This window comes from Bemisia tabaci, chromosome 3 (genome assembly GCF_918797505.1).
Source record: "Bemisia tabaci chromosome 3, PGI_BMITA_v3".
NCBI classification, from domain to species: domain Eukaryota; kingdom Metazoa; phylum Arthropoda; class Insecta; order Hemiptera; family Aleyrodidae; genus Bemisia; species Bemisia tabaci.
Window position 1 is genome coordinate 24,315,280 of NC_092795.1, and position 26,770 is coordinate 24,342,049.

The 26,770-nt window shown below is 38.2% G+C and overlaps 2 protein-coding genes across 3 annotated transcripts; one reads left to right on the forward strand and one right to left on the reverse strand.

Annotated features, from left to right (window-relative positions):
* The first annotated feature begins 309 nt into the window (after nt 1–309).
* On the forward strand, nt 310–26,770 carry LOC109031099 (facilitated trehalose transporter Tret1). 2 transcript variants are annotated; one of them, XM_019042432.2, is made up of 3 exons: nt 310–571; nt 20,856–21,241; nt 22,131–26,770. In XM_019042432.2, the coding sequence occupies exons 1-3, from the start codon at nt 520–522 to the stop codon at nt 23,109–23,111; spliced, it is 1,419 nt and encodes a 472-aa protein (XP_018897977.1). In that variant the 5' UTR covers nt 310–519; the 3' UTR covers nt 23,112–26,770. The 2 variants fall into 2 exon arrangements, with proteins under 2 accessions (XP_018897977.1, XP_018897978.1); XM_019042433.2 differs by lacking the exon at nt 310–571 and adding an exon at nt 14,542–14,768.
* Nucleotides 6,613–10,644, reverse strand: LOC109031100 (uncharacterized). The gene is made up of 4 exons (XM_019042434.2): nt 10,525–10,644; nt 9,187–9,358; nt 8,362–8,543; nt 6,613–7,404 (listed from the first exon to the last, which is right to left on the reverse strand). Exons 1-4 carry the CDS (start codon nt 10,582–10,584, stop codon nt 7,114–7,116), a joined length of 705 nt encoding a protein of 234 aa, XP_018897979.2. The 5' UTR covers nt 10,585–10,644; the 3' UTR covers nt 6,613–7,113.

A 26,770-nucleotide genomic window follows, 5' to 3' on the forward strand; every position in this document is an offset into this window, starting at 1 on the left:
CTCGTGTCTTAATGCACATAGTTCCGTTTGGCAGAAATACGTCCAATTTTGCATCTTGAGCACGACAGCAGAATCATAATTCCTCTGTCTGAACACTTTAATTATCAGGAAAAACGGAGCTACTTGATGAAGTATACGCTCTAAGAAAAAGGTTACCTCAGGAACCTGAGAGGTCCCATTTCCTGTCACGACTCTGGAAAAAACAAAATGACACACTGACACTTCAATACGACCACATTAATTCACTCTCGTCGAAATAATGAGAATACCTCTTCACACGTGACGCGTAGCGCGCAGCGTGGCCGACCAGCTACGGGCCAAATGAGTTAACACTGATTCATACGCGCTTGAACCCATGTGTCGCGTTGCGTTCGTCTGCGGAAGCGTCTGAAACATACATTAGCGTCTTGACGAGGTGTTTAGTGTGTAATTGTTCCGAGTGGTGACATACAGGTTAGCAGAGCTGTTGTAATCGTCCATGCCTCTTCGAGATTTGTATCGATCAATACATTATTCGGCATGTTTTCTGCCACGCCCGGGGTCAGGCGACAGTTCGCCGCTGCGATAACATGTAAGTTTATGTCGTATCATCACACTCTCTTAATTTCATGAAAGTTTCTGGGACGCAAAATGAACCGAGTAATGTAAAAATAAGCATACCATGAAAAATAGTTAATTGCTGATCACGAAAGAAATTGACGCAGTCTGTGCATTATTTTAAATGACATTTTCTTTTCAACACGACGTTTTGAAACAATTTTCAGGATTTCAGGCTTTAAAAGATCCATCCCTTTTAAATCTGTTCTAAGGGGAAAATGTTACTAACGTAATCAGCATGTAGTACCTTTTGATTCTAATAATCGGTGAACAAGTTAACAACTATATCGGAATTTCTGGCGATAGCAACAGAAAGCCCTTCTCAAAACTGACCTCAATTCCTTAGATTTTTAGAGGCCGTTTGGAACACATCCCAGTTCAGTGAATACGATATTGATAATAAAGCTATAAAATCTTTCCGTGAAGATTGTATGCGGCGACATCGTAATACTCGGGCTCTTTGTTGATAATAGAAACTTTCCTCTGTCCTCTCAGTAAAACTATCGCTGACTGCTAAAAGTATAAATGTGTCTTTTAATAGATTGGTAATTCATAAAATAGATTTTCCTTTCTGTTAAAGTGGTTCTGGGTGTTTCACAGATAACTTGCAAAAACATTGACGGCTTTATACTTTTAAGCCTCCCTTTTGCACAGTTTTAGCTTAAAAATCTAAAAACTTACTCTTATCCACTGTGTTATATCAAAAGACTGGGTTTGAAAAAACTGATTTTTCAAAGTTCTGATGTATCAATAGAAAGGTATTCGTGCGAGAGTTTATCATTTCAAAAAAAAAAACCCTGTAAGTATGCGAGGTTATGATCAAGAGTTGTTGACAAACATACCGTCCTAATTCCGGGTTCGGTGACCGAAGTCAAAGCTTCCTACTTTTGGAACTTACGGCAGCAGTACCCCTTGCTCTCATCAATTTTCATTAGGAAACTGAGGTGTGTGTATCTGACGAAACATTTTCTTTGATTTTTCTTTTGCCCTGATATGAGATATAAAGAGTAAAATGTTAGGGTGAAATTGCACAGTCACAATCTGGTAAAAACTTGAATTGCTTGTGTAAGTTTTGCAATCTTTGAATGGAGTTATGTGTTATTTCTTCAGAAAACGGCGAGTTATGGCTCCCCGATAGTAATTTGCTCTTCAATATGCATCAGTGGTATACTAACGGTTCTTAAAAGCTCAAAAATACTTCATTTGGTTCAGATACCATGTATTTTGTCCCTTATATTTTCATTTGATCCTTCTCACCTTTTCAAATCCGATTGAAGAAGCAACACAAATTAAGATCCTACAATTATGCATGCAATGATCTAGCGGGTATGACAAAGCATACATTCCTGCATAATTTTAGACATGAATGTGCGCACACCCAGTCCATTATTATTGACATTGTGACACACATTCATACTTTAGCTCTAACATTTTTATCGATAGCATACTTTTCACAGAGAATTGGCCAAAAAACTACTCCAGCCACATAAAGAAAGCGTAATCATTAGAGGTTAAGGAGGTTATCACTCGCAAAACACCGGAGTGCAATTCCCATTCAGTTTGATTCACGCACGACGCTAGACGTAGGCAGCATTGCGGAAATATTTCGTGGTGTCGAAATGAATTGATTGACCTTGTGGTGTTAGAATGATGAGCTCTTTATTGTCATGCGGTGAAATGCATTTCCATTCATGATATGAGATTTGGATGCTCGTCATTGTTGTTAAATGGTCAGTTGGACAGTCACATGTTACGAACTTCATGTATTTTGGCAGGATACACAGAAATTTATCCGAAAAGAAGAATAAAATACCATGAAAGAATACACTATGATACGGGGTTATTCAAAAGTCACGCACCACTGGCCAAAACTTTAGTTCTAATTGGACGTATTTCTGTCAAACGGAACTATGTGCATTATGACGTGAGCCCTGCTATGCATATATTCTTATGGGTCTCAGGGCTCATGCCTTAATGCACGTAGTTCCGTTTGACAGAAATACGTCCAATTAAGATATTGATTCGCGGTTTGTAACGTTTTCCCCCATATTGAGAGGGAAACTTTTTTAGGTACTTTCCAGTTTTTGACCCCTTCAGGGAGAGGGTGGCAGGGTGCAATCAAAAATTTCAAATCGCCAACCCCCTCGTTGCCAGTGGTGCGTGACTTTTGAATGACCCTGTAGATTTACTGGGTGCGCGGCTAACCTATTACTGATTGCATTGAGCTACAGCTGGTTGTTAAGTATGGGTTGGAGGATGGGACCCTATCGCAGGATTTTAAGTACCTCCCGAATGTAAGTGGAAAAAAAAATAATAATTAAAATACAATAACAATTAATGTAAAAAAACCATATTTTCAAACCAATTTTAGCTTATTCTCGCATTAAATCTTATACTTGCATGTTTTTCGTGACCATTGAGATTCGGGCTATCGCGTCATGCTCTTTTCAATCATACTTATCCCAATTCTGTACCCTGGTAAAAATTGGCGATAAGAACTGCGTTTCAAAATACCGTAGGAATTCTTAAAGCCGGCTAAAGAAGGCTACAGAAAATCATATAGCTGGCTGACGAATGCGGAAAAAATCATACGGCCGGGCTATACGAAGCGATAAAAAAGTATGCAGCCGGGCTATAATTCCTATCGCCGGGCTTTACACTTTATCGCCATCGATTATAAAAGGCTATAAGAAATTGTGTAGAAATTCGTGTGCATGCTTTGAAAATCCTTAAGTTTGATACGGAACCACCTTAATATTTACAAAACACACATTATATTTTCCTTTAACACACATTTTTTTTCATCAATTAAAATGAGAATAATCCATACAGGATGTGCAAACATTTCAAAATCATGAGTTGAATAACGCTGACTCCGCCAGATTAAATATTAGAGCCTTACACAAAGCGGAGCGGCGACGCACTGGCGCCTACAAACCTAACAGGGATACTCCACGCATTGCGCAACGCGTGAAGTATCCCTGTTAGGTTTGTAGGCGCCAATGCGTGTTTCGCGATGGCTGCCCGCCTGCCACGGCGCTTGAAGCAACTATTTCACACCAGAGGTATTGCACAGTATCATACGAAACTGAGGGCGCTCTGATATATTAGTAATGGCAGGCATCCATCAAAAGAACGGAGCTTTCCTCGCAAAATAAATCAAGATACTACGGCCCAAAAAGAGAGCAGTATTGCAAAAATTCACTAAATCCTAGCATCCGTAATTAGTAACGTTTAGCATACACTTTATCGCCTGGCTGTTGCTTAATCGCCATCGGCTATAAAGGCTATAAGAAATTGTGTAGCCGGCTATAGAAGCTATTGAAAATCTTACTGCCGGCTGTAGGTCTATGGTATTTTGGAACACAGATTCTACTGCCAATTTTTTACCAGAGTAAGAATAAGCAGTTGTATCATAGGAGAATAATGTGCCTAAAATATGTGTACGAATAAAAAGGGTACAACCATACAATATTTTAAACTTAGACTAGATTCTACCGGAGAAAACATTATTTCTGCTCGTTATTTAAGCTTTGACTCAAGCTTCACAACTTCAATTTTGGTTATGAAAGGCACACCTCGAAAAACACTTAACGAGAGTATAAGGACACCTTTGGCATTAGCAGGGATTGTTCTTTTTCATGATTTGAGCCAGCTAATATAATCCAAAAAGACGCGTCTGACTAATATGCGCGAAAAATATACCATACTTAATAGAAGCTATGCTTTTTTAGAATGAACTAACGCTTCCTGACAAAAAAAAATAAGAGTCGGTGTATGTAATGGCCGTAGATCTAAAATGGTGTAAAAAATAAAACGGCATGTGCTCTATTATGTAGGTAAAACCACATCAAAATCAGTTGCGCATTGGGAAACGCACGTTGTATACAAATACAATTACACACAATCGAGCGTATTTGGTGCTTATGAAATCAATTTTTCTGTATCTGTTCTCAATTAGAAGCTTTCTTGAGAACTGATTCAGGTGCGAAAGTCGTCACGAGTGGTATACTGGAGAACAAACGAAGATTTTGTTAATTTTTCTGTGTAAAACTTTTGACAGCCTTAAAATCACTGAAACAAATAAACAATGAGTAATGAACACTTACACGCGGTAAGTACCTATGTTCCCGCCACCGGAGTTCAAGTGCACGGTATTTTCATTTTTCACTCGTGAATATAAGTGTCTGATCGTCATTGTCCAGTCACCGTGGCCTCTTCAGTTCTAATATCAACTACACGTCAATTTTATCAATCGCCGGTAATTCCTCAAATGATGACAGTAGCGGCAAATTACATCAATGAACTACAAATGGATGTCTCATGACTACAACTGTCCGACGGGAAAAAAATTAAAATGTGGTTTTTACTGCGAAAAACTGTTTTTAAGGTTTCATGCATTATCTACTTTCTTACAAACGTTTTTTCAACGTTTTGAAATAAAGTAACGATGTGAGGTCAAAGTAACATTCTCTTGCAATTTCTCTATTAAAATTTATTTTAATGCTCCTAGTGTAAAAAGATTTTTGTAAAATTAAAACAAAAAATGGTATCAATTTTGTGCAGAATGCCTATGCAGTCGCTCATAAATTTTGTTGTCAGCTTGAATGCTGATGTATGAAATTCATTTCTAGTGAGACTAGTTCCTGCATCTGCATGTTGGCGAACGCATTAGAAGCCTCTTCATTTGTTGCGAGAGTACTTAAAATTCAAGTCACTTCCATGGTTGAGTGACATAGAACATATTGGCAAACTCCAGCTGTCGTCTGTCACAGCAGCTCCCTTCCGATTTAGGGAAAAATACATTTTAAAAAATTATAATGTAGAACAGGAGGACCTTATTGAAGCTTCGCAATTTCCTCCTCTCGCTTTGCATGTTGAGCCCCGAAATAAATGAGCAAGATTCGCTATTTTGAGAGCTGTCTATGTGTTACGAGAGTTAAAGTTCTTAAGGGTCCCGTGTCACAAAAGTGAAAACGATTTTGTGTGATCCTTGTCGAGGGATACATAATTTTTGGATAGTGCCCCGTAAGGAACAAGGATCAAAAGAACTAAGCTCTTACCAATTATTTTCAGCTAGATCACCGCAACGAAATAGTCTTCAAGAGATTACATGCAGCCTGTTATTCAGCAGATGGATTCTAAACCTGGATTAATGCATGTGATGTGGTATTTGCGTGATTTGAAGGCTAATTGACATCGGCTCTCTTCCTCTGATAGTGAGCTCACGAACTCATGCACAACACGGCAGAGGCATGCGCGATGAAAATTCCATGGTCTTGGTTCAAATTGATAGATTGAACTTTAAAACTACTTGCGCTAACAATGATTGGTTTTACACCCACACTTTGGGGACATACCAATCGCATAACGATCACATTTTGTCATGACCTAACTCTTATAGAGTGTGATTGACACCTAAAATTCAAAACTAGGGATGAGAATTCCCTCTCCTTGACCGATCTCAGAGAGTTGTATCTTTGAATCAGCCGATTTTAAAACCTAGCATGTAAAAAAAAAAGAAAGAAAAAAAAATTTTTCCATCGTCTGCCTGAAGACTACTCGAAAACTTAAAAAATGTGTCATTCCATGCAAAAAAGTAGCAAGTTCAAAAATTAAATCTCCTCATAAATTGAATTCAAATGGCGAGTAAAATTTTGTGTTCGGTGATACGTAGTTTCTTTTAAGAACGTATTTTTTATTGGTTTTTATGAGACGATGATACATCCAAAGCGGGTATCATCATGCCGTCTTGATATTTTGTGCTATTAACGATTGAGTGCAGTCAAATCTGTGATATAACTGCCTGTAAGCACAAGTAACAAATCAGTATAATCGCACTCATCACGAAGATCTGTTTTCATGTGTCCAAATAAAATTCGCACCGCGGGATATCGATGACATAACATCATTTTTGAGTCCTTACTTGTCTGATTAATAAGAAAAATTTAGATATATTGTAGATACAATGAAAAAATAAAAGGTTGTAAGGTATAAAGTGTAAAATAAAATGGCTTGACTTGCATACAAACTTGTATTTTAAAAAGTTCAAATTAGGATTTCTCTAAGTCATTCAGTTCTTAAAATCTGATGATCATTCTACGCTTTGTACAAAAAAACCTACGTAGGGCAAGTATTGTCGTCTCATTTATCTTCAAGTATAGAAAATCACATAGTGTGGAGATGCACAGTGGATCGAGTCAATCAGAAAAGTAGGACACGAAATTTTTGACTAAAACTGGAAAGTTTGATGTTTATTTCGTCACATTTTAAATATTTTGGAGTGCCTCTGGCAGAAAATCTCACGAGGAAACCAGTTGAACCATTTTGAAAACCTCAAGTTTTTGTATAAATGGAGTTATAAGCTTGTCAAATTTCCAAATTTTGTCCGACCTCTCCAATTGATTCGATCCAATGTGAGACGTAGTAAATACTCCCCCTACGAGTATTCCTCTTATATCCGAAGTTTTCCAGTTGTATCCGATAGATCTCGTTGGTGACCTCCAGGATGACTAATCAGTCATCCTGGAAGCAGTTGAATTTATCCCGGAGATCACGGGCTGCCTCGACGATCCGTGCTGACTCTCGGAGATTTCCGGGACGTTTTTGGCCTCCTTTTAACTCCACATCCACCCTTTTCAACACCGCGAGACCGTTGTGGATGATATTGAAGGCTTTCCTCGAGACTACTCGACTCCAGACTATATCACTCTGGTACGCGTTTCTTGCCCTGGTCAGCTTTTTTAAGGCTCCGTTCTTTTCCTTGACCAGATTGCAGACCGCCGAATCGTTCTTGTCCAGTTTGACCTAAAATGCGGAAAACTTTTCTCAGACGTTATTGTCACCAAACGTTACACTTTAGAAACCCCACTCTGCTATCTCCTTCATGGTGCAGAATTTATGTTTGAAAGTCAACACTCAGATTCATGTCATTATGATGCTAACTGAGCGACTGGTTTCGGAAACCTAACTTGATTTGCAGAAACTCTCTAGCGAATTTCTTTCGCAACACGCATCAGTTGGACTCCATTTTGCGATAAGGAACTATAAATTCTGGCTCAGTTTAAAAATAACGTACGTACTATATGCACGTAATGTACTGTGCATATCAGGGCCGGATTAAGGGGGTGGCCACATGGGCCGCGGCCCATGGCGGCAAATCTAAGGGGCGGCAAAAATTTGCAATTTTTTAAAATGTAGGTATTAATAAAAATCGGATTTAGAAAAAAAAATTACAAACGAGAAAAGGCTACAAAATCTCTCATTTCCTGAGAGTATAGTCATTTCTAATTTTGTCGTCTTTCAGGGATACAAGAGACAACACCTTAAATTAGTCGGGTTGAGAGAGAAACCAAACAAACAATTTGGCCTGGAACGGCGCGACTTAGGGAGAAATGATGACGAGGACTTGAGATGAAAAGGAGAAGCCCTCGGCGCGGCAATCAACATGTAACACATATCAGCGCCTACAAGACTGCACGAATACTTCACGCATTGCATCAAACACAGTGCGGTTATTGTGGTCAGCGTGAAACGGAGAGCGCCTACAAGACTGCACGAATACTTCACGCATTGCGCCAAACATAGTGCGGTCAGCGTGAAACGCATAGCGCCTTCAAGACTGCGTGAATACTTCACGCACTGCGCCATTGGATCAAAAATTAATTGAATTAAAAATTAAAGCGCATTGCGTAATTAATTACGAAACGCCCTCAACTGGATTAATTGTCTGTTAAGTTGATGTCGTTGAGAAATGTGACTGACCTGTCTCATTTTTAGCACATCTTCACCAATGCGAGTGTCAAGAATTTTGCATTCGCCTTCGTAAGTTTCGTCGTATTTCAATAGCACACACAAGTTCTCGCAGATGGCTTCATGAGTTTCTTTTGAACAGTCCTCTTCGTCCTCACGCAAAAAAGCCAAAACTTTACCCAACGAATCATGCACTGGAAAAATTAAGCATAAAATTGGAAACGGATACATTTCCAACATATATAAGTATGAGGAGCAAAATCATCTCTAGCGTTCAAGAGATCAATAGGTCTGTTGTACACTAAAGATAAAGCCAACGATGAGGAAAAAAACACTTAAAAGTGGTCCGAACTGAAAGTAACAAGGCGGAGGAATGGTGCTGGGTCCGTCCCCACCATTCCGCGGGGAAAACAAAGCCAAAAAGTTTCAATTTTTTTTTAAGTAGAGCCGAAAAAATATTTTTTGAGCTGTAATGAGTACCAGTACGAGACAGATGGGGATAGTGTTCAGCTCCGGCAGCTTATGTTGGAATATTAAGTTGAGGTCACGGCGACAGATCTATAACGCTTTGGGTCTTTTTAGACCTCGTCAGTAGATCTCACTCGTCAGGTCCCCAACTTAGCAACCCGCAAAATCCAAGACGGCATGAAATCAGAGGAATAATGTTCGTCTTTTTTCTTTGAAAGAAATAGAATCTGACGAGGAACCTGCAACGTTGCAAATCAAAATGCGAGTTTTGCCTCACAGTTTAGAGGGTCGGGCTAAGTACCTAAATTATATTTTTTTTTAAACTTACGTACACATTTTCTCTGATGAAACAATGCTATACTACATTACCTGCAGAGCAGCTATCGGCAGACTTGATTTCTTCGCGTGCTATTTTGATATACCCGAGACCTTCTGACAAACGCTCCTCGATCCTGTTCCTAAGGTCTTGCTGATGTTCCAACAGGTTGTCGAGATCCTGTTTGACCTCATCTTCGTTCGAATCCTTTTCGCTGCGCACTGCCTGTGGCGAGGGAAAAAATTCCAGACAGGGAAACTTCAGAATTCATCTTGATAAAAAATTATACTTCATGTGGAAAGCTCTAGTACACGGCAGGGCCGGATTAAGGGGCTGGCCACATGGGCCGCGGCCTATGGCGGCAAAATGTAGGAAAAATCGGATCCAGAAAATAAATTACAAAGGAGAAAAGGCGATAAAATCTCTCATTTCCTGAGAGTAAAAGTATAGTAATTTCTAATTTTGTCGTCTTTCTGTGATAGAAGAGACAACACCTTTCATCAGTCGAGTTAAGAGAGAAACCAGACACGCAATTTGACCTTAAGCGGAGCGGCGCAGAAGGCAATGATGACGAGGACTGAGATGAAAAGCTAGGGGAAGCCCTCGGCGCGGCGGTCGGCATGAAACGCATGGCGCCTACAAGACTGGATGAATACTTCACGCATTGCGTCAAACATTCCGGTCAGCAGCGGTCGGCGAGAAATGCATAGCGCCTACAAGGCTGCATGAATACTTCACGCATTGCGCCAAACACAATGCGGTCAGCGCGGCGAAGGAAGTTAAAATTATTAAACCACATTTATGTTTGTTCTTTCATAATTTTTTCGTTCGTTTGTTATAAATGGAAGGCCTTGTCCAAACAGGGATGAGTTTACGGAACTTAACTTTCGCGTAATTTTCCGTGAACTTTTGTTAGGGGGCTTTCACAAAAAATGTGCCCAACACGAGTAGATGAGTCTCATGCACCCCTCTCCCACCGGCACGTTCACTTAACGAATGAGAAGGGGGCGGAAAAATACAGGCGGCCCATAGGCGGCAAGTAGGTAAATCCGGCCCTGGTACAGGGGATCTTAAATCTACGCGACATTTTCCGGTGAGCACATCTTTCATAAAACTGGTCGGAACGGACCTCAACCTCAAACCTGCAAATTGTGCTTAGTATTATATCTATCCTCACAAACATGAAAAGTGTGGTTTTCTCAACTAGCTTGAAGTAAATAAAGTCCCCTTATATGAAGGATAATGCAGTTCGTAGATTCTTCATTAGCTGAACAATCTCTAAAACTCCGAACAAAATAAGAAGTGCCCTAACGTTACGGAGGAAGGATATATAGCAGCATCGGTGCCTCCCTTACAGAAAACTGTATAAGATACAAAAACTAGCATGGTACCTGAATCAAAAGAACGGCAAGCGTTGCGCACAAGAACACTATTTTAATCTTAGCACCCATGATCAGAAACTTAGGAGACCCCGGTTTCGAGTTTCCTTTTTATACCCGCACCTTTTAGTGTTAAAGGTCATGCTTTTGACGCATTTTTAATCCTTGACGGGTGTTGCTAATGGTTTTGCCCTTTTGCTGTTACATGCAACAACGTTTTTCTCAAAAGCCATGCGTAAGTGAGATGGATTTACGCATTAAACTAGACTCAAATTCCATAAAAACGTGCGATCGACTCTCTTGACGAGGAAAGTGCGCCAGATTTTTTCTGGAAATTGCTTTCCGTTGCTCGACTTAGCTCAAATGAGTCGGAAATTTTTCGACGAAGAAAACGTGGCAAAGTGAAACCATTACGATTTTTAAAGTTTTTTCCCCTCATAGAGAGCTTTTCCCAAGTAGTCAACTTATTCATTATATCTTAAAAGTCTTACCTAATAACGAGAGACGACTATTCTCGAAAGTTAGTAACAGTTTCTAGCCACCTTGCAAATCCATCACGAATAATCGATTTAGGGAGAGATGGACTGATCAAAAAAATATCGATTTTTTTTCACTTGAATTTAAATTTCTCTCGCATATTGGTTACTCTGGTTATTGACTTGAGAGTAAAATCGCAACTGCTGATTATGTTCTTCTATACATATATCGCATACTCAAGTTGGCTATATGACGCTGGTGAATCATATTTTATGACGGTACTTCAATTTTAAGTGAGCTGTCAAGAGGAAAAATCCGCCCTCTCGAGAGCCATTCTATTCCTAGAAATGGATTAGGTATTTGTGCAATAAATAAAATCTTGACTTATGTATACAAGTGTGACCAAAATCTGGAACGGAACACCTAACCAATTTTACTACGAAGGATTCAAGTATATACACTTGAGAGGGGGGTGGTATAGTTTTTTGTGACCGGAAATAAAGGTCTATTCATGAAATTTGTAACTCTCAAAATGCAGAGGAAAATTACGGTTCTTCTCAAAAATTTACTTGTGGATTCTCTTTTTGATTTTACAAAAACTCGCTGAAATTTTCGATGTAAACCGTTCGACCGTTTTTTAATGAAAACGTATGTTGTCAAGTTACAGCTTACAAAGTTGCAATTAATGGAGCTCGTTTACCTCTATATTTATCATTAAATCTGCCTTAGGCACACTCTTAACAAGAGGAGGAGATTTATTCTATTGTGCTAAGAAAAAACGCCTTATGAACCTTTGGATGCATCCAAGTTTCTTTTGATAAAAATAAATTCTCAAAAATAATTATATGTAGTAGTAGGAGAGATTTGCCAACATTTGAATGTTCATACAACGTTTCCCCTTAGAACGGCTGCATACTGCCGTGCTAAGGAAAAATGCCGTATGAACATAAGAGTGTTGCCAAATTTCCCCGGATAAAACATGTATTTTTGAGGAAAGTTATGCGTATTTTTCCTTAAAATTGTTCGATATGTTAGATCAAATTGGAAACAAAATTTCCTGAAAAATTGTAAGAAGAATATTCAGAATTTCCCCAGTAAATTCGTTGGTTACTAAGGAAAATATGGCAACGCCTGAAGGCTCATACGGCGTTCTTCCTTAGCACGGCAGTATAAGCGTTGATGAAATGGTGGCATCACTCTTATCCGTCATTATCATGACAGCAAAATTATTTTGCTGCGGCAGATGGATGTCATAATTATGCATCACTGTCACCGCTTCGCACGCCTGCATTTGCCGCTTCTCTTACCGTTTTTATTTGCATATTGTTCCTAAAGCAATTTTGCATGATCTCTTTCTCCAACAATAAGACAGGAGGGACAGCGCCTACAATTGTTAAAATATACTAAAAAATTAACTTAATAATTATTAAAATAGATAGACCTTCAGTTTCGTAAATAAATCACAAAGTTTCATTAAATCGTTCAGTTTGGTTATTGTAAGAGTAAAGACGATGATTTTCCTACCAAAACAGACGAAAATTTAAATTTACGTGCATGAGACGGTTGTGGTATTTCTACATTTTGAAGGCGAAATGTCACTTTTACTCTGACAGGGCACGGCAGGGTCTCTGTAACGAAATCAAGAGCAGAGGTGAAGAAATCGTGATGTCGATTATGAAAAAGAAGTCGATGTCTCTTGGATCAAAACTTTTTCTTACTGAAAATGCTCAACTCTTTGACTCCGACAATAAGTCGAATTTATACATGAAAGGAATCTAGTATTATGCTCCCAATTTAATCACTGTCAAAAAGCCTTAAGTATTTGAAAACAAGCGTTGATAATTTAAAAATAATTGCTCAGTAGATGAACATATTCAGTGGTATTCTTTCAATTCATAGAAAAAGCAAGTTTGAGATTAAATATAATGGCATGGCACCGAATTCGGTACCGCAATACATTGTCGTGAGACTGAAAATTGAGTTATGATTTTCAATACTGTCGATTGATCTTTCAATTAACTACAGTTTGATGGATATTATAAAAGAGAATGACATTTGCTTCCAGAATTTTAATTACTTTTGCCCAAAATTGTGCCTTAATCCATAATCAGAATGTTTACTGCTTTTATCTCAGTGATCTACTCCAAATTAAAATCACCATTTTTCATCAATTGTCATTTTACACTAGTTCACGCCGCGCCGTGTACCTAGTAATACCTTACTGTCTCCTATGTTAAACATTAGATTGTGGGTTTCTCGGTCGTTTCATTCGTTACATCTTAAGTCGTGCCACATAGATTGCAAGCTCCATTTTCATTATCTTCGATGTTCCTAGAAATGGAGCGCTCTTTTTTGCTAACATTGTGTTGTATCTTGTTTCCGAGCTTTCAAGTCCGCGTCTCATTGAAATATTGGGTAGTTTGTACTATCTCCTTCGTAAAGTCTGCATTTTTTCTACATCCAAAAATAACTCTCACCAGACTTAAAAATTCTAAATATAGATGTGACTGTTGGCAAGTGATAATCAGTGACAAAAACGCTACACAACAGTCAAAAACACGAGAGTAATCTGACTAACAATTGGATCACATTTAGCAAAAAGCAACCAGCGCGATTACAAGGTTTTCAAAATCGTGCAACTTCTTATTTTCTTTTAAAAATACTTAAAATTATATCGTCACCTTCCGGCCAAACTATCACAAGCACCATGCGACGTTTCAAAATTTACGCCGTCATTTTATTCTTTTGCGGAGAAGTTGTTCAACGAAGCTGTCCGAAAATTTCACTGAAAATTCTTTGTGCTGCGGATAAAATTCAGTGAAATTTTCAAATAGATTGAACCAAAAATTTGTCTGTAAAAAAATAAAATGGCGGCGGAAATTTTCAAACGTCACATGCCGCATATCGACAGTGAAACTACCAAACCTCGTATCTCGTTTGCGGTGTTTAAAAATCTACGCTCACATTTTATTTTTTTGAAGTAGACCAAATCAATATCATTCCTTGAAATTTTCACAGAATTTTCTCCGCACGAAAAGGAAAAATCACAGAAATTTCCAAGACTGGACGTTATGTAGTTTTTCATTTAAAAAATAAAGTTTGACAGGAAGTCTGCGACGTCGCAAACCGAGATACGTGGTTTGGTAGTTTCACCATCGATATGTGATAATTTGGCCGAAAGGTGGATGACAAGTACTTATAGTATTCAAATGTTCACAGTTTACTGCAACCTTTTAAAATTAACAATTTTTTGGTGGGAAGGGAAAATTTCTTCCTATTCTGGGAGATTTTTTCAATAATTACGTAGGTGCAAAATTTCTACAACACTGCAATCACGCTGGTTCCTTTTTGCTACATGCGATCAAAATTCATAAGTTTACCCGTTGCCAAGGTGCAAGAAATTTAATTTTTCATGGACTTTAAGAGTCATTACAATTAGACCACTTGAAAAGAGTGCAGCTCTCCCCCACGACGGCTTGCCCCGACTTTAAAGTGCTCTTAAGTTGGAGTAAGGAGCTGCGGGCAGAGCGAGCGGACGCCGCGCCGGGAAGGATTCAGTAATTAGAGCGTCCATTCATTTGCGTTGTGACATTTTTAGTAATTAATGGCTGTTACGCTCGACGCCTGATCATTCGCGCTTCGATTTGATCAGTCCGACTCGGGAAGTCAACTGCCAAGTTACTGGTGCACATGTGTCCGACGGGATTTCCTCCATCTTACTTCGTCAAGCATGTTCGCTACGCCCGGTGTTAGGCGGCAGCTGGCCGCTGCCATCATATGTGAGTTTTAGTTTCTTGTGACTGTCCATCGGAAAATGGATCTCACTGTTGTGTTACCGAGGAGAACAGTTATGAGTCTTGCTTATGACCGATTTTGACAAATCGAATGCCCTTCGAAATTGTGACCGTCCGAGGGAAAATGGACCTTATTATTATGTTACCAAAGAGAGTTATGAGTCATAACTTATGACCGATTTTGAGAAATCGAGTGCCCTTCGAAATTGTGACCGTCCATCGGAAAATGGATCTTACTGTTGTGTTACCGAAGAGAACAGTTATGCGTCTTGCTTATGACCGATTTTGAGAATCGAACTCCCTTCGAAATTGTGACCGTCCAAGGGAAAATGGACCTTATTATTGTGTTACCGAAAGAACAGCCATGAGTCTTAGCTTATGGCCGATTTTCAGAGATCGAATTCCTTTCGAAAGTGTGACCGACCATGAGAAAATGGACCTTACTGTTGTGTTACCGAAGAGAACAGTTATGAGCCTTGCTTATGACCGATTTTGAGAAATCGAATGCCCTTCGAAATTGTGACCGTCCAAGGGAAAATGGACCTTATTATTGTGTTACCGAAGGGAACAGATATGAGTCTTAACCTATGACCGATTTTTAGAGATCGAATGCCTTTCGAAAGTATTTGACCGTCCATGGAAAAATGGACCTTATTGTTGTATTACCAAAGAGAACAATTATGAGTCGACATAGTTATGAGTCTAACGATTAATTTTGCGAAATTGAGTGTTCTTTGAAAGTCCACCAATCTAAGAATGAACTGAATGATTCCGCTGATGATTGAAGTTTTATTTCGACGGTGAGAATCCCAAACCACGTATCGCGTTTGCTGTGTTTGAAAACCTCTGCTTCTATTTTATTCTTTGACAGGAGAACGAATCAACATCATTCCTTGAGGGTTTTTTTTTTTTTTTTTTTTTTTTTTAATTTGCTTCGCACAGAGAGCAAAAAATCACGGATTTTTTTGACAATTGACATTGATCAGTTCTCGATTTCCTCCAGTTAGGAATTCTGCAACGTCGCAAACCAAGGTATGTGGTTTGGGAGTTTCACTGTCAATTTATGTGGAACCTTTCACAGAAATCAGACCTTACTGCCGTTGCACCGAAAAGAGAAGGGACGACTTAATTTTCAACATTTTTCCAAAATTCGACAAATCTTATTTGAACGAACTGAAATATTTAGCTGAAACAGCAAAATTTGGCTTATATCGGCAAAATACAAGGGGTTGCCGAAGAGCAGAGAGTGCGCTAAAAGTGAAAATTAAGTCCATTATAACTATGGGACTAACAAGCGCCAACAAAGTGTCCAAAAAACGATCAAAAACTCAAAATTCCCCCTCTTTCTGCAACAACTAAGAGCCAATTGCTAAGCATGATAATGAAAAGTGCCAGTAAAATTACATAATCTCAATTATTTATTGAAGAAAGTGTAGGATTGGATAAAGGAATAAAGTTAATAACTTTTCAGGAAATTTAGAGGGGCCGCCGTTGCTTCGAGGGAGGTATTGTTTGAAAATAATTTTAAAAAAAGAAATAAAAATAAAAATTAAAAATTTAAATTATACAAGAAAATCTTACTTTAACACAGAGGATTGATTTTGAGGTATATTCCGTTAACCCACTGGGACACTGTGTGCAGTTTTTGTATACTCAAGATCCTTGGAGAGATTTTTGCTCGCGTCTTTTTCTCAAGTGTGCAAAACTGGGAGAAATCAACAATTATTTTGTATCGAGGTAGACTAACGTTTACTTGGTGAAAAAATTGCTCTCGTCAAATTCTTTTGGCAGCATTCAGGAATTCATTAATGATACAAGTATCAATTAGTTTGAAGACATTGGTAGATATATCAAAATAATGATAAATTAAGGTGCATGCTGTGATTACCTACTAACACGATCAAGAATGATAAAGTACCATACATTCTGACCAGACTAAAATAAATCATTTTCGTTGAATAGATAGTTCTGTTTTTCTTCATGAGCAAATTTTCATTATTTATCCATCTTAGTACACTCCTATTTATTACGCGCTCATTACTAGAGTCAGGGTTCATCATTCTTAATTGCTCCCTAAAAGTCAATCAACTTTGACCCATTTTTTTTCATTAGCCGTTACATATCGAACACTTTTTACTTGGCGTCATAACTTCCACTACGCGAATTTCTCATGACATAACATTTTTTCGGTGGGAAACTAATGAACATTAATTTTAGGAATTCTTCCGCGAAAATGTTGAACGACATGCTGGTTTATATACTTAAATTTATTCAATCATTTTTTTACATTAAACAGCAGTGGAGGGATTTTGTAACATTGTATTGTCTAAACATAAATATTTAAGAAAATACTCTACTACTTTTTTGCAATTCAAGTATTATTATATGCAACAGTTACAACCATTTTGTCACAACTGTTTATATATAAAAAGTAACTAAAAATACTGTCAAGATTTAACACATGAGTTACATTGTATAAAATATTTTTAAAGTATAGTTTTGCCGTTATACCGGGATTGGTGTTTAAGACCGCGCATTATTCAATAATCAATGCATTAATCAACTGCAACGGTTAATAACCCTGTCTGAGTTTGGAACGTGTGAATTAGCCCTACTGTAATGGAAGACAACTTCAAAGATGAAGAAGTGAAGGGTCTACCCCTCTCGAAAAGAGGTGCGAAAGATGATAAAAAATGTAATAAATAATAAAGAGAAGGATTCAAGAGGGGATTTAAACTCAATCGCACCATACGTAAACTTAATTAATCATTCATAATTTTTATCGTCAAGTACCTGGACACTTGAAACGTCTAACCGTAAACTCCAATACAATAATACAGATTGTTATTTCTATCGCATTCGTAAATCTCAAAAAGTGACCTAACTCAGACATACAGTGCATGGTGGATTTTTGCACAACTTATGTAATGATTTTGTTTCAAGTGCTATGAAGTCAATTGCTTCGGTGACTATGCTAAGTAGCTGGCTTTCGATGGCTTAAGCTTTCAATCAAAATTGTTGCAACTCCTTGCATGCTACACGTCGAACTTGATTCTTTGAAGCTTTTTACTGACGCACAGTCACTCGAACGAAGAGTGTAACAGGAGTGTAATTTTGGAGTGTCTGCCGGTAGGTTACTAGTCGCACCGGTTTTGTCACCCTAAAATTAGTCATTAAATTGGACTGAATCAGTTTCACTTCCACTAGAAGAGAACTGTCACATCACAATGTCATTGAACTTGATCATCCTCTTTGATCTCCAAGCACGGAGGAACTATTTTATGGAAGTCACCCTGTTTTGGTGTGGTTATATTCTCCAAATGGCGAACAAATAACAAACAAAAACGGTATCCACAAAATGTTGTATGGACATCAGAATACAATTCTCAACCTGATAAAAATCAGTTCGAACTATGGAGATCTTGGTCTGTGTTCAACACTATTATTCCTGCATTATTTATAGATTCTCCCCAGATAAGACATAATATTTTTACAATATTGGGCAAATATTGTCAGTACTGTCGCAATATTTACACAATACTGACAATATTTTGATAATATTATAATCAAAATTATTTTTTTAGAAAATATTTAAAGAATCATCATTTAGTATTTTTAAAAATAATATGTTTACCCAAAACATCATAAAAATATTTTCAAAATATTTGTATTTCAATACTGTAAAAATTTATATCGTGAGAGTATTTTTAAAATATCAGTACATATAATATTTATATTCAAAATATTTATTATATCTTTTAAAAACATTTTAAAAGACAGTAATGCATTGGTAAGTATTTTCAAAATCTTTCGAAAATGTTTTAAACAATAATACTGCTATTCAAAATATTTTTAAAATATTTTCGATATCCTAATCGGTATAGGTCATCATACTAAATGCCTGCCCATAACGAAAAGTATTAAACATAATAAGGCTTAGATTTAAGACGTAGCTCAAATGTGTTCTTTCTGAACAATTATCCATTATTTTCAACCTTATTGTTCATAAAGGTTATTGCAGTTGTTGTCAAATTTAATATAATATAATATATATTTTTTTGCCTCCCAAGAAATTGTTGAATTTCCACCTCTAGAGGTCATTTTCAATGTATTTGCGCGTGATCTCAGTTTATTTCTTTTTTTGTTTCGTTTGTAGTTCATGTACTGTTGTGAATATTATCATTGAATGAGAATGTTATCATTCATTCACATCTGGTTGTTTATTTTTTATTTTTCAAATTTCAAATGAAACATTTAAATTCAACTGAAGAAGAAATTCTTGATCTCGTGTGCTTATTGGTCTCCTGTAGAACTTGCACTTAGTAGCTGTGCAGCTGTGAGATTATGGCAATCGCACCTGCATAGTCTTTATGAGGAAGACATCAAACTGCAATCAAATGCAAAATGCATCTCAGAATGTCGATGAAAAATTTAAAGAGAAAAAAATAAATAAAATAATAGAATGGTGGAAATAATAGAATAACAGAGACAAAAGAAGAGAAATAAAATGAAGTAAATCAAATTAATGATAAAATGAAGTCAAAGACTAAACTGAAGTAAAACATTAGAGGGAGCAAGGAGATGAAGTAAAAAAACTGAGATGAAGAAAAAAATAAAGTACAAGGGAAAAAACTAAATGAGGTTAAAGAATAGAATGAATTTAAAGAATTAACTGAAGTCAAAAAAATTATGATGAAGTATTAAAATAAATTACAGTAAAACAAAACAAAGTAAAGGAATAAGAAGTAAATAATTAAAGAAAAAAAATGAAGTGCTTGAAAAAAAAAAAAATAGAGTGAAGAAAAAAATAGAGTCAGCAAGGAAATAAAACAAAGTAAAACGATAAAATAAATTTAAAAAATATAGTAAAGTAAAAAGTAAAATAAATACACGGACAAATCCAGGCAGATGGAAAATATCCTAGTTGCCCGTCCAACTCGACGTTAAATACCGGTTTTAAGTCACCAGAATACATCGTCTGGTGAAGCTCAATCGGTAGGGTCGTCGGCTAGTGTTAGGTAGGTCCCGGGTTCAATCCCCAAGGTGGATGAAAAATTTCTAATCTGCAAAATCGATTCATTAACATCCCAGTGGTTTCATTATTTTTATTTTTCATGGTTTCTAAAATTATTTCCACAATTAACCCTTTTCCACCATCCCCTAGCTGCGAACCCCTAAATTGATTCAATATAGGTGTAGTATTGTCTCAATGTTGATATCCAAATACTTTCCTTTGAAGTACTGGCACAGTATTCTCAGCCAAAGTATTGGCACAGTATTTATGCCAAAAGGAAAGATGGTGCACGATTTTAACATTGGCTCAATATTTAACCAATATTGGTCCAATGTTTGCATAAATACCAAAACAATATTGTTTAAATATTGGCTAAATATTCCTGTCTTATCTGGGTCATAGTTAATAACCAGTTACACACCAATGTCCACGGGGAAAAATCACTGTACGCTTGACTCACTGCGGTGAATCAAATGGTCAGTGTCAGCTACGTTTACTTTTTATGTCAGCTACCTATGAGATATCTAATAGGAACTTAATCGGTTGGTAATCAACTTTAAAGGGGTTTGATTCTTATTAAGTTGTCTGGTAAGCTCTAAGTGTGAATTTCTGGCAAAACATATTCTGGAGTAGGTACCTATATACGCACATTTCGGTTAGCTTAGTCATTTAATACCCTAAAAAGGGCATAAAATTGCATTTTAACCCGGAAACTTCAAGCCTCAAGCACAGCCCATTGTTCATCAAACTTCATAATTATACATTTCTCGGAACTGCGTTATTTTAGCTGCAAACTTCAGACCATCATACGAAATTAGTTGGGCTTATAATTTTTTGCAACCACCCGCTTCCACATGGGTGGAAGGGAGGGATCCTATGGAGGATCCTTCCGTATCCTTTTGGTCTTGTCTGTCTATTGTTTTGTCTATCGATTTCAATAATCAGCCCGCTGGCCGAGAGTCGAACCCGTGACCCCCCGATCAAAGAGGTACATCCGCTACAACCACTCCGCTACACTACAGGAGGCCGACAACTTAACCTTAAAATTCCTGTTCCAGGTTCCATCGGCTGTCTGATCGCTGGGCTCATGGTGGGCTGGCCGGCGCCGACCCTTAAGAAACTCCGACAGCCCGACTCGCCGGTCCATCTCACCCCGCATGAGGAGGCGTGGGTGGTGAACGCCATGTACTACGGCACGATCCTGAGCCCCTTTCCGAGCGGGTTCCTGATCAACCTCATCGGGAGGAAGACCACTCTCCTGGTCCTGGCCGTGTTTCCGACGCTATCATGGATCTTGGTTTACTTCAGCACTTCGGCCACCATGCTCATGGTCGCCCGCCTTTTCTCTGGATTCTGGCTCGGTGGGATACAGACCGTCGTCCCTCTCTACACTGGCGAAATCTCTGAGCCCCACGTCAGGGGTATCTTCGGATCGTTCTTTCAGGTTAGTTTTGGATAATTTTATGAGGTTTGTTACATGAAACTTCGAGAAATTTTAATACATTTCCAAAGATTTTATAGAAGGTTGATTATTTTCATAGATTTGGAGGAATTTCATGAGATTCTAAGAGTAGTCACGAGATGCCAAAAATAGTTTCAGTACTTTGAAAAATGTCAGAAAATTTCCAAAAATTTTAGAGGATGTCAATATCCTCACAATAGTGAGAAGGTAATTTAACATTCTGGTGCTAATTTTATCGAAGCTAATGATGTCAAAATAATGGGTTTTTTTTTGTGCGTGTGTTTCACTAAGTAGTTTTAAAATTTCAAAGGAAACACCCAGATCCGTAAAAACATTTTGCCTAACAACAAAATTGCATATGACAAATTTGGAGGAGCTTAGTGAAACTAGAGAAATTATTAAGTGACTTTGTGTGTTAAACTTTTTTTATTTGCCTCTCGAAACCTTTCTTGGGTAACATCCACAAATATCTTACAGTTGGTCGTACTGAAATCAAAGGAACTATATCTATTTTGCCATGAGCCCTGTCATGCATGAGCTTTTAAAGATCTCAAGGTTCATGTGAAAATGGGTAAAAATCCTGTTCGTTTAAACTCATCCAAATGGACGTATTTCTGTCAAACGGAACTAGGCGCCAAATTGAGTTCCTTTTGTGGATTTTAGAATCCCGGATAGCGAGTTCTGTCAAACGGAACTAAGCGCCATGGAAAAGCATTGCGAGTAGAGGAACGAATGAGCCCGACGCCAGGTTCCATCCCCAATCCAAGCCCCCCTCTCCCTTCTTCCGCTATAGCGCTTAGTTCTGTTTGATAGAGATACGTCCAATTGACGAAGTCTTCATCTCAAAATCTCTTTCCCATTTCTGTTCCAGGTCAGCAGTTTCGTCGGCAACAACTTCTCCTTCATCGTCGCCCCGTACGTAACGATCCAAACCATGGCGACGATATGCGGTTTCTTCCCGGTGTTGTTCATCATCCTCTTCGTATTCTGCCCCGAATCACCTTACTACTACGCCATGAAGAAAAACTCAAAAGCCGCGGGGAAGTCCCTATCCTGGCTACGCGGTGACGAGCCAATCATGAAAGAGCTCCAAACGATCCAAACCTCCGTCGATAAGGAACTAAAGGACGACGAGACATTCACCCAAAAGCTCACAAGCATAGCAACAGACCCAGCCAACCGGAAAGGCTTCATCATCGTCGAGACACTAGACGTGATGCAAAGGCTCTGCGGAATCAGTTGTATGAAAGCTTTCTCCTCCATAATCCTCCCACCGAAACTAGGACCTCTAACCACGGATCATTGTACGATCATCATCGGTTTCGTCTGGATGTTCTCCTCCCTGATCTGCACGGGTCTCATAGACAAAGCAGGCAGGAAGCCCTTACTCTACGCCTCCAGTTTGGGCATATTCGTGTCCATGCTATGGACCGGGATATGGTACTATTTGAACGACAATACCGATATCGACGTCAGCTCGTTCAAGTGGCTCCCTCTGGCGGGATTCTTAGTCTTCGGGGTCACGTTTTCCTTTGGACTGGGGCCGATCGTGAAGATCTACCAAGGGGAGATGTTCCCGAATAACCTGAAAGGCATGGCGTCGGCGTTGACCGCCATCATTGCGGCCTTTGCGTCGTCGGTCAGCACGGGGATGTTCCCGATTTTGACGGAGACCATCGGGATGTACGCGAATTTCCTGATTTTCTCGGCGGTTGGCCTCGTTAATTTCTTGTTCACGTATTTCTATGTGATAGAAACGAAGGGCAAGTCGCTGCAGGAGATACAGGCCGAGCTGAATGGCGAGAGACCGGTGGTGACGCAGAGCAATGGGGATAGTGAGAAAGCAGTCTGAAGAACTGCGTGCGCCGTGGTCTCATGATCAATACGCTTGCGTCAATGTATTAAAGTCGCGCAGTTTCTTCGTGAAAAAGCGAGCTTTGGATGTTAACACGGTAAAAATGTCAGCTGAGTAGCTCGAGAAACATGGAAAATTTATCAGCCGTCAAGTTACTTCAATTGCGTCGGCGACTTATAAAATAATTATGAGCTGATATTACTTCATATATTTGACCACGGGCAATATTAGATGGGCCTTGCGGGTCCCCCCTCCCCCTCCTACTTTGCACTTTCCAAAAATGTAAAGAATTTTGTGAAGAAACCGCGTAATATTTAAAACATCCTTTGGCATTTTTCACTGTGGTGAATTTCTAGGTGATTGAAACCTCTCATTTCTTTGTTTTGTAATTTTTTCGAGGAGGCCCCCCGCCCCCCGAATCCCTCTTATGCTACCATGCTAAGGAAGAACGCCGTATGAACATTCGAGAGTTGCCAAATTGTCCCGGATAAAACATGTATTTTTTGAGAACTTGTATTTTTTGCGTGTTTTTTCTTGAAATTTTCAGACATTTTATACGAAATTGCGGACTAAATCGTCTAAAAAAATTGAAGAAAAAAATTCAATATTTTCCCAGTAAATTAAAGTTTTACTGAAGAAAATGTGGCAACGTCTGAAGGTTCATGCGGCGTTCTTCCTTAGCACGGCAGTATGGCTGCAAGAGCTCCATAACGGACTAACTTCAAGTGAAACAATCAAAGCTGACATTAATTGATTGCGTTTAACTTCATCTGTGGGGTTGTTTTTATTTGCCCTCCAGAACTCTCTTGAAAAAATCGTATGCCACCCCCGCCCCCCACACACACACAAGAATTCCCAGTTTTTCCAAGGAGTATGAAGACTAGGTAAAAGAAATTACTAGAAAAACGCCCAACAAAATTTCTGATCTCCATGTCCATCCAATTTTTCTGTCGTTTCGGCAGATTGTAATCAGTTTGCTGTCAGCAAACTAGTTGTCCTGTTGAAAGCGGGGAAAATCAGAGAGGGATCACAAAATTACGAACGAGTGATGCTGTCGGAAACCGGAAATGAAGTAACGATCAGCCCATCAATATTTGGCTACCCGTAGAATATTAAGTCTGACAGGACTACGTTGAAGTGACCTTGACATATTGACGAGTTTATTGATCGTGTGACCAAGGCTTCATCCGCATGGAGGTTGATAATACTCAGAGTATGTGGCTCTAGTTCCTCACATAGAGCAGCTTAAAGTTTCTGACGAAACTTAATTCTTCGATGTACTCACTTTGGGCTCGTGTCCAAACATTCAGAATTCTCAGATACGTGCGAAATCTTTTTTCAAGTGTTTATTTGTGCGAATTTGTCTATTTTGGAACTGATTATGATATGAAAACACTTAAGGTGAGATATTGATAGTGAGGCTAAGAATCATCAGATCGGTTAGTGACGTTGCAAATTTCAAGTCATTTTTATTCTTCGTTAGAATGCTCGGTTATTTTTTTATTTAGATCATCATTTATCGCTATCTTATCTGAAAATATTTAATGTAATTATTTTGATAGATATCTCTGACGAAAAAAAGGGGAATAAGCATTCTGAAGAGACAGGTGCTCGACCAAAGCATGATCATGCTGAAAATTTCTGGGAAGAAATAGTTTTTCTTCAATCGTCACGAAAAAATCTACTCGTTAAAGCTCTTCTTTCCTTGATCATAGTAGTTTTAGTCTTGGTTTTACAAAGATTTGACCAAAATTTAGGAAAAATATTGGTTTGTCTAATTCGTTTGATTTCTTTATAACCAGCGAAAAACTTTACGTAACGGCCCATACTCAACGACTGAATAATTTGGATTGAGGTTGAACTAAAAAAAAAAATGAAAAATTCTGATCTACTTTTACCCCCTGTCTTCCTAAAATCCAAGTTGCAAGTCACTGCAGGACTGTTAGCAGGCGACGACGGTTAGAGGTTAAGTTAAACGCAAGACGTAGATACGAACGTACACAGATTTTAGATTTGAGAAAAAATAGAGTCTGAATCAGGTGAAGTTTCTTTAAAAAAGAACCACAGCTATTGCCTTCCATTGGACAGTTCAATTTTTTATGAGAGAGGACTGTTGCACCAATATCTTAACAATTTCAGGGGATTTACTTTGTGTCCCAAAAAAAGAAAAAAAAGAAAAGAAAAAAAAATCCTGAAATTTTTGAAACATGGTATGTGCGTTGTCTTGTGTAAAAAAACAATTAAATTAGTAAGGATATAATAAATTTCTATGGAACTTGGCAACAGCTGATGTCCACTTCGCTCCCTTTCGAGAAACTCCACCCAATTCTTCGTTAAATAGTTCATCCAAGAAATGCAAGTGATTCTTGGTGGGACCTGAAGTACTGTGTATTGATGCTGAAACCCACGGAACTTCTGTGGACGGGAAGGAAAAACACCGACAATGAAGTAATGAAGAGCAAAAATGTAATCTGCAATGCAGAGGGAACGATGCCAAACGATGAATAAAGAGCTGAAGGAACAGTCTGAACGAGGAATAAATTATCTCATAACAGAGGCTATAAATTTATTTATTTTTTACTAGATTATATGTATGGGAGCGCACTGGATGGACGTCACGACACGGCTCATCACAAATGAACGCAAGTGATGCCAATTTAATGAATTATTTTTAAAAAAAATACCTAATGTCGTGTTGCGGAAGAGAACCGTATGAGTTCTCTGATGTTGCCACATTTCATTCGATGAAGTATTTATTTTCAGAAGTTATGAAAAGTTTTTATTTACATTTTTTGATAAACTGAACGGTAGAGGCGATTTTGCAAGTTGCCAACATTGTTTCCCATCCATTTAAATCCATTAAAAATATCGATTCTAGGCGAGGCAAGCTGCCTCACCATGAATCGATTGTTTTACATGCATTTAAATTGAGAAAAAACAGTGTTGCCAAATTTTAGAAATCGCTACTGCTGAATGGGCCCACTAGACAAGGTGAGAAAGAAGGAGCCACACGGTACACTGAGAAAGAATTTCGATAACAGATACTGAGCTGCGGTATTCATAATGAACGCTGAACGTCTTTAATTGAGGAAACCGAAAGTGGCCTGTGTGCAATACAAACCGAGGCAGCTCATTATCTGTTTTCGAACTTTTTTTCTCATCCGTGTCTAAGTCCTTATCAAAATTTCTCGCAAACAGGTTGAACAAATTAAAAACGGAGAAAATAAACTGACATTTTGGACATTAGTCTTTGTAATTTACTTTAGAATCAGCAAATTAACATTTACCGCCTACGTAAATCTTAGATTAACAAGTCACGCCAATATGATTTCCTAGACTCAGTTTTTTTCTTCGGCTTTTTGAATGTCAACGTATGCATGCAATTCACTGAACTTTCGGTCATAAACATGCCGAAAAGATGCATGAATCCGATACGTTTGAAACTCATATTTAGGCTAGTATGTGTACCTAATTTAAGAATAGGTTTGTGCTGCATTCAGATTATACTTTACGTTTTCCGTATTTTTTTTTGAGTATGTAATCTTTACACTGATAACTTATTATATTTTAACAGTCCTGTATTACATTCATTGAAAAACAATGAATCCTCGTACTTTGTGCCATAAATTATTTAAATGTGATCCAAATTACGAATA

What these genes read in the sequence shown, in the direction of transcription:
- LOC109031099 (XM_019042432.2), top strand. Translation starts at nt 520, where the DNA reads ATGTTTTCTGCCACGCCCGGGGTCAGGCGACAGTTCGCCGCTGCGATA. An exon ending in GTTCGCCGCTGCGATAACAT is followed by an intron (nt 572 to 20,855) that starts GTAAGTTTATGT and finishes TTCCTGTTCCAG; the next exon opens with GTTCCATCGGCTGTCTGATC. An exon ending in TCTTCGGATCGTTCTTTCAG is followed by an intron (nt 21,242 to 22,130) that starts GTTAGTTTTGGA and finishes TTTCTGTTCCAG; the next exon opens with GTCAGCAGTTTCGTCGGCAA.
- LOC109031100 (XM_019042434.2), bottom strand. Translation starts at nt 10,584, where the DNA reads ATGGGTGCTAAGATTAAAATAGTGTTCTTGTGCGCAACGCTTGCCGTT. An exon ending in TTGCCGTTCTTTTGATTCAG is followed by an intron (nt 9,359 to 10,524) that starts GTACCATGCTAG and finishes CCCTCGCCACAG; the next exon opens with GCAGTGCGCAGCGAAAAGGA. An exon ending in ATGTGCTAAAAATGAGACAG is followed by an intron (nt 7,405 to 8,361) that starts GTCAGTCACATT and finishes TCCGCATTTTAG; the next exon opens with GTCAAACTGGACAAGAACGA.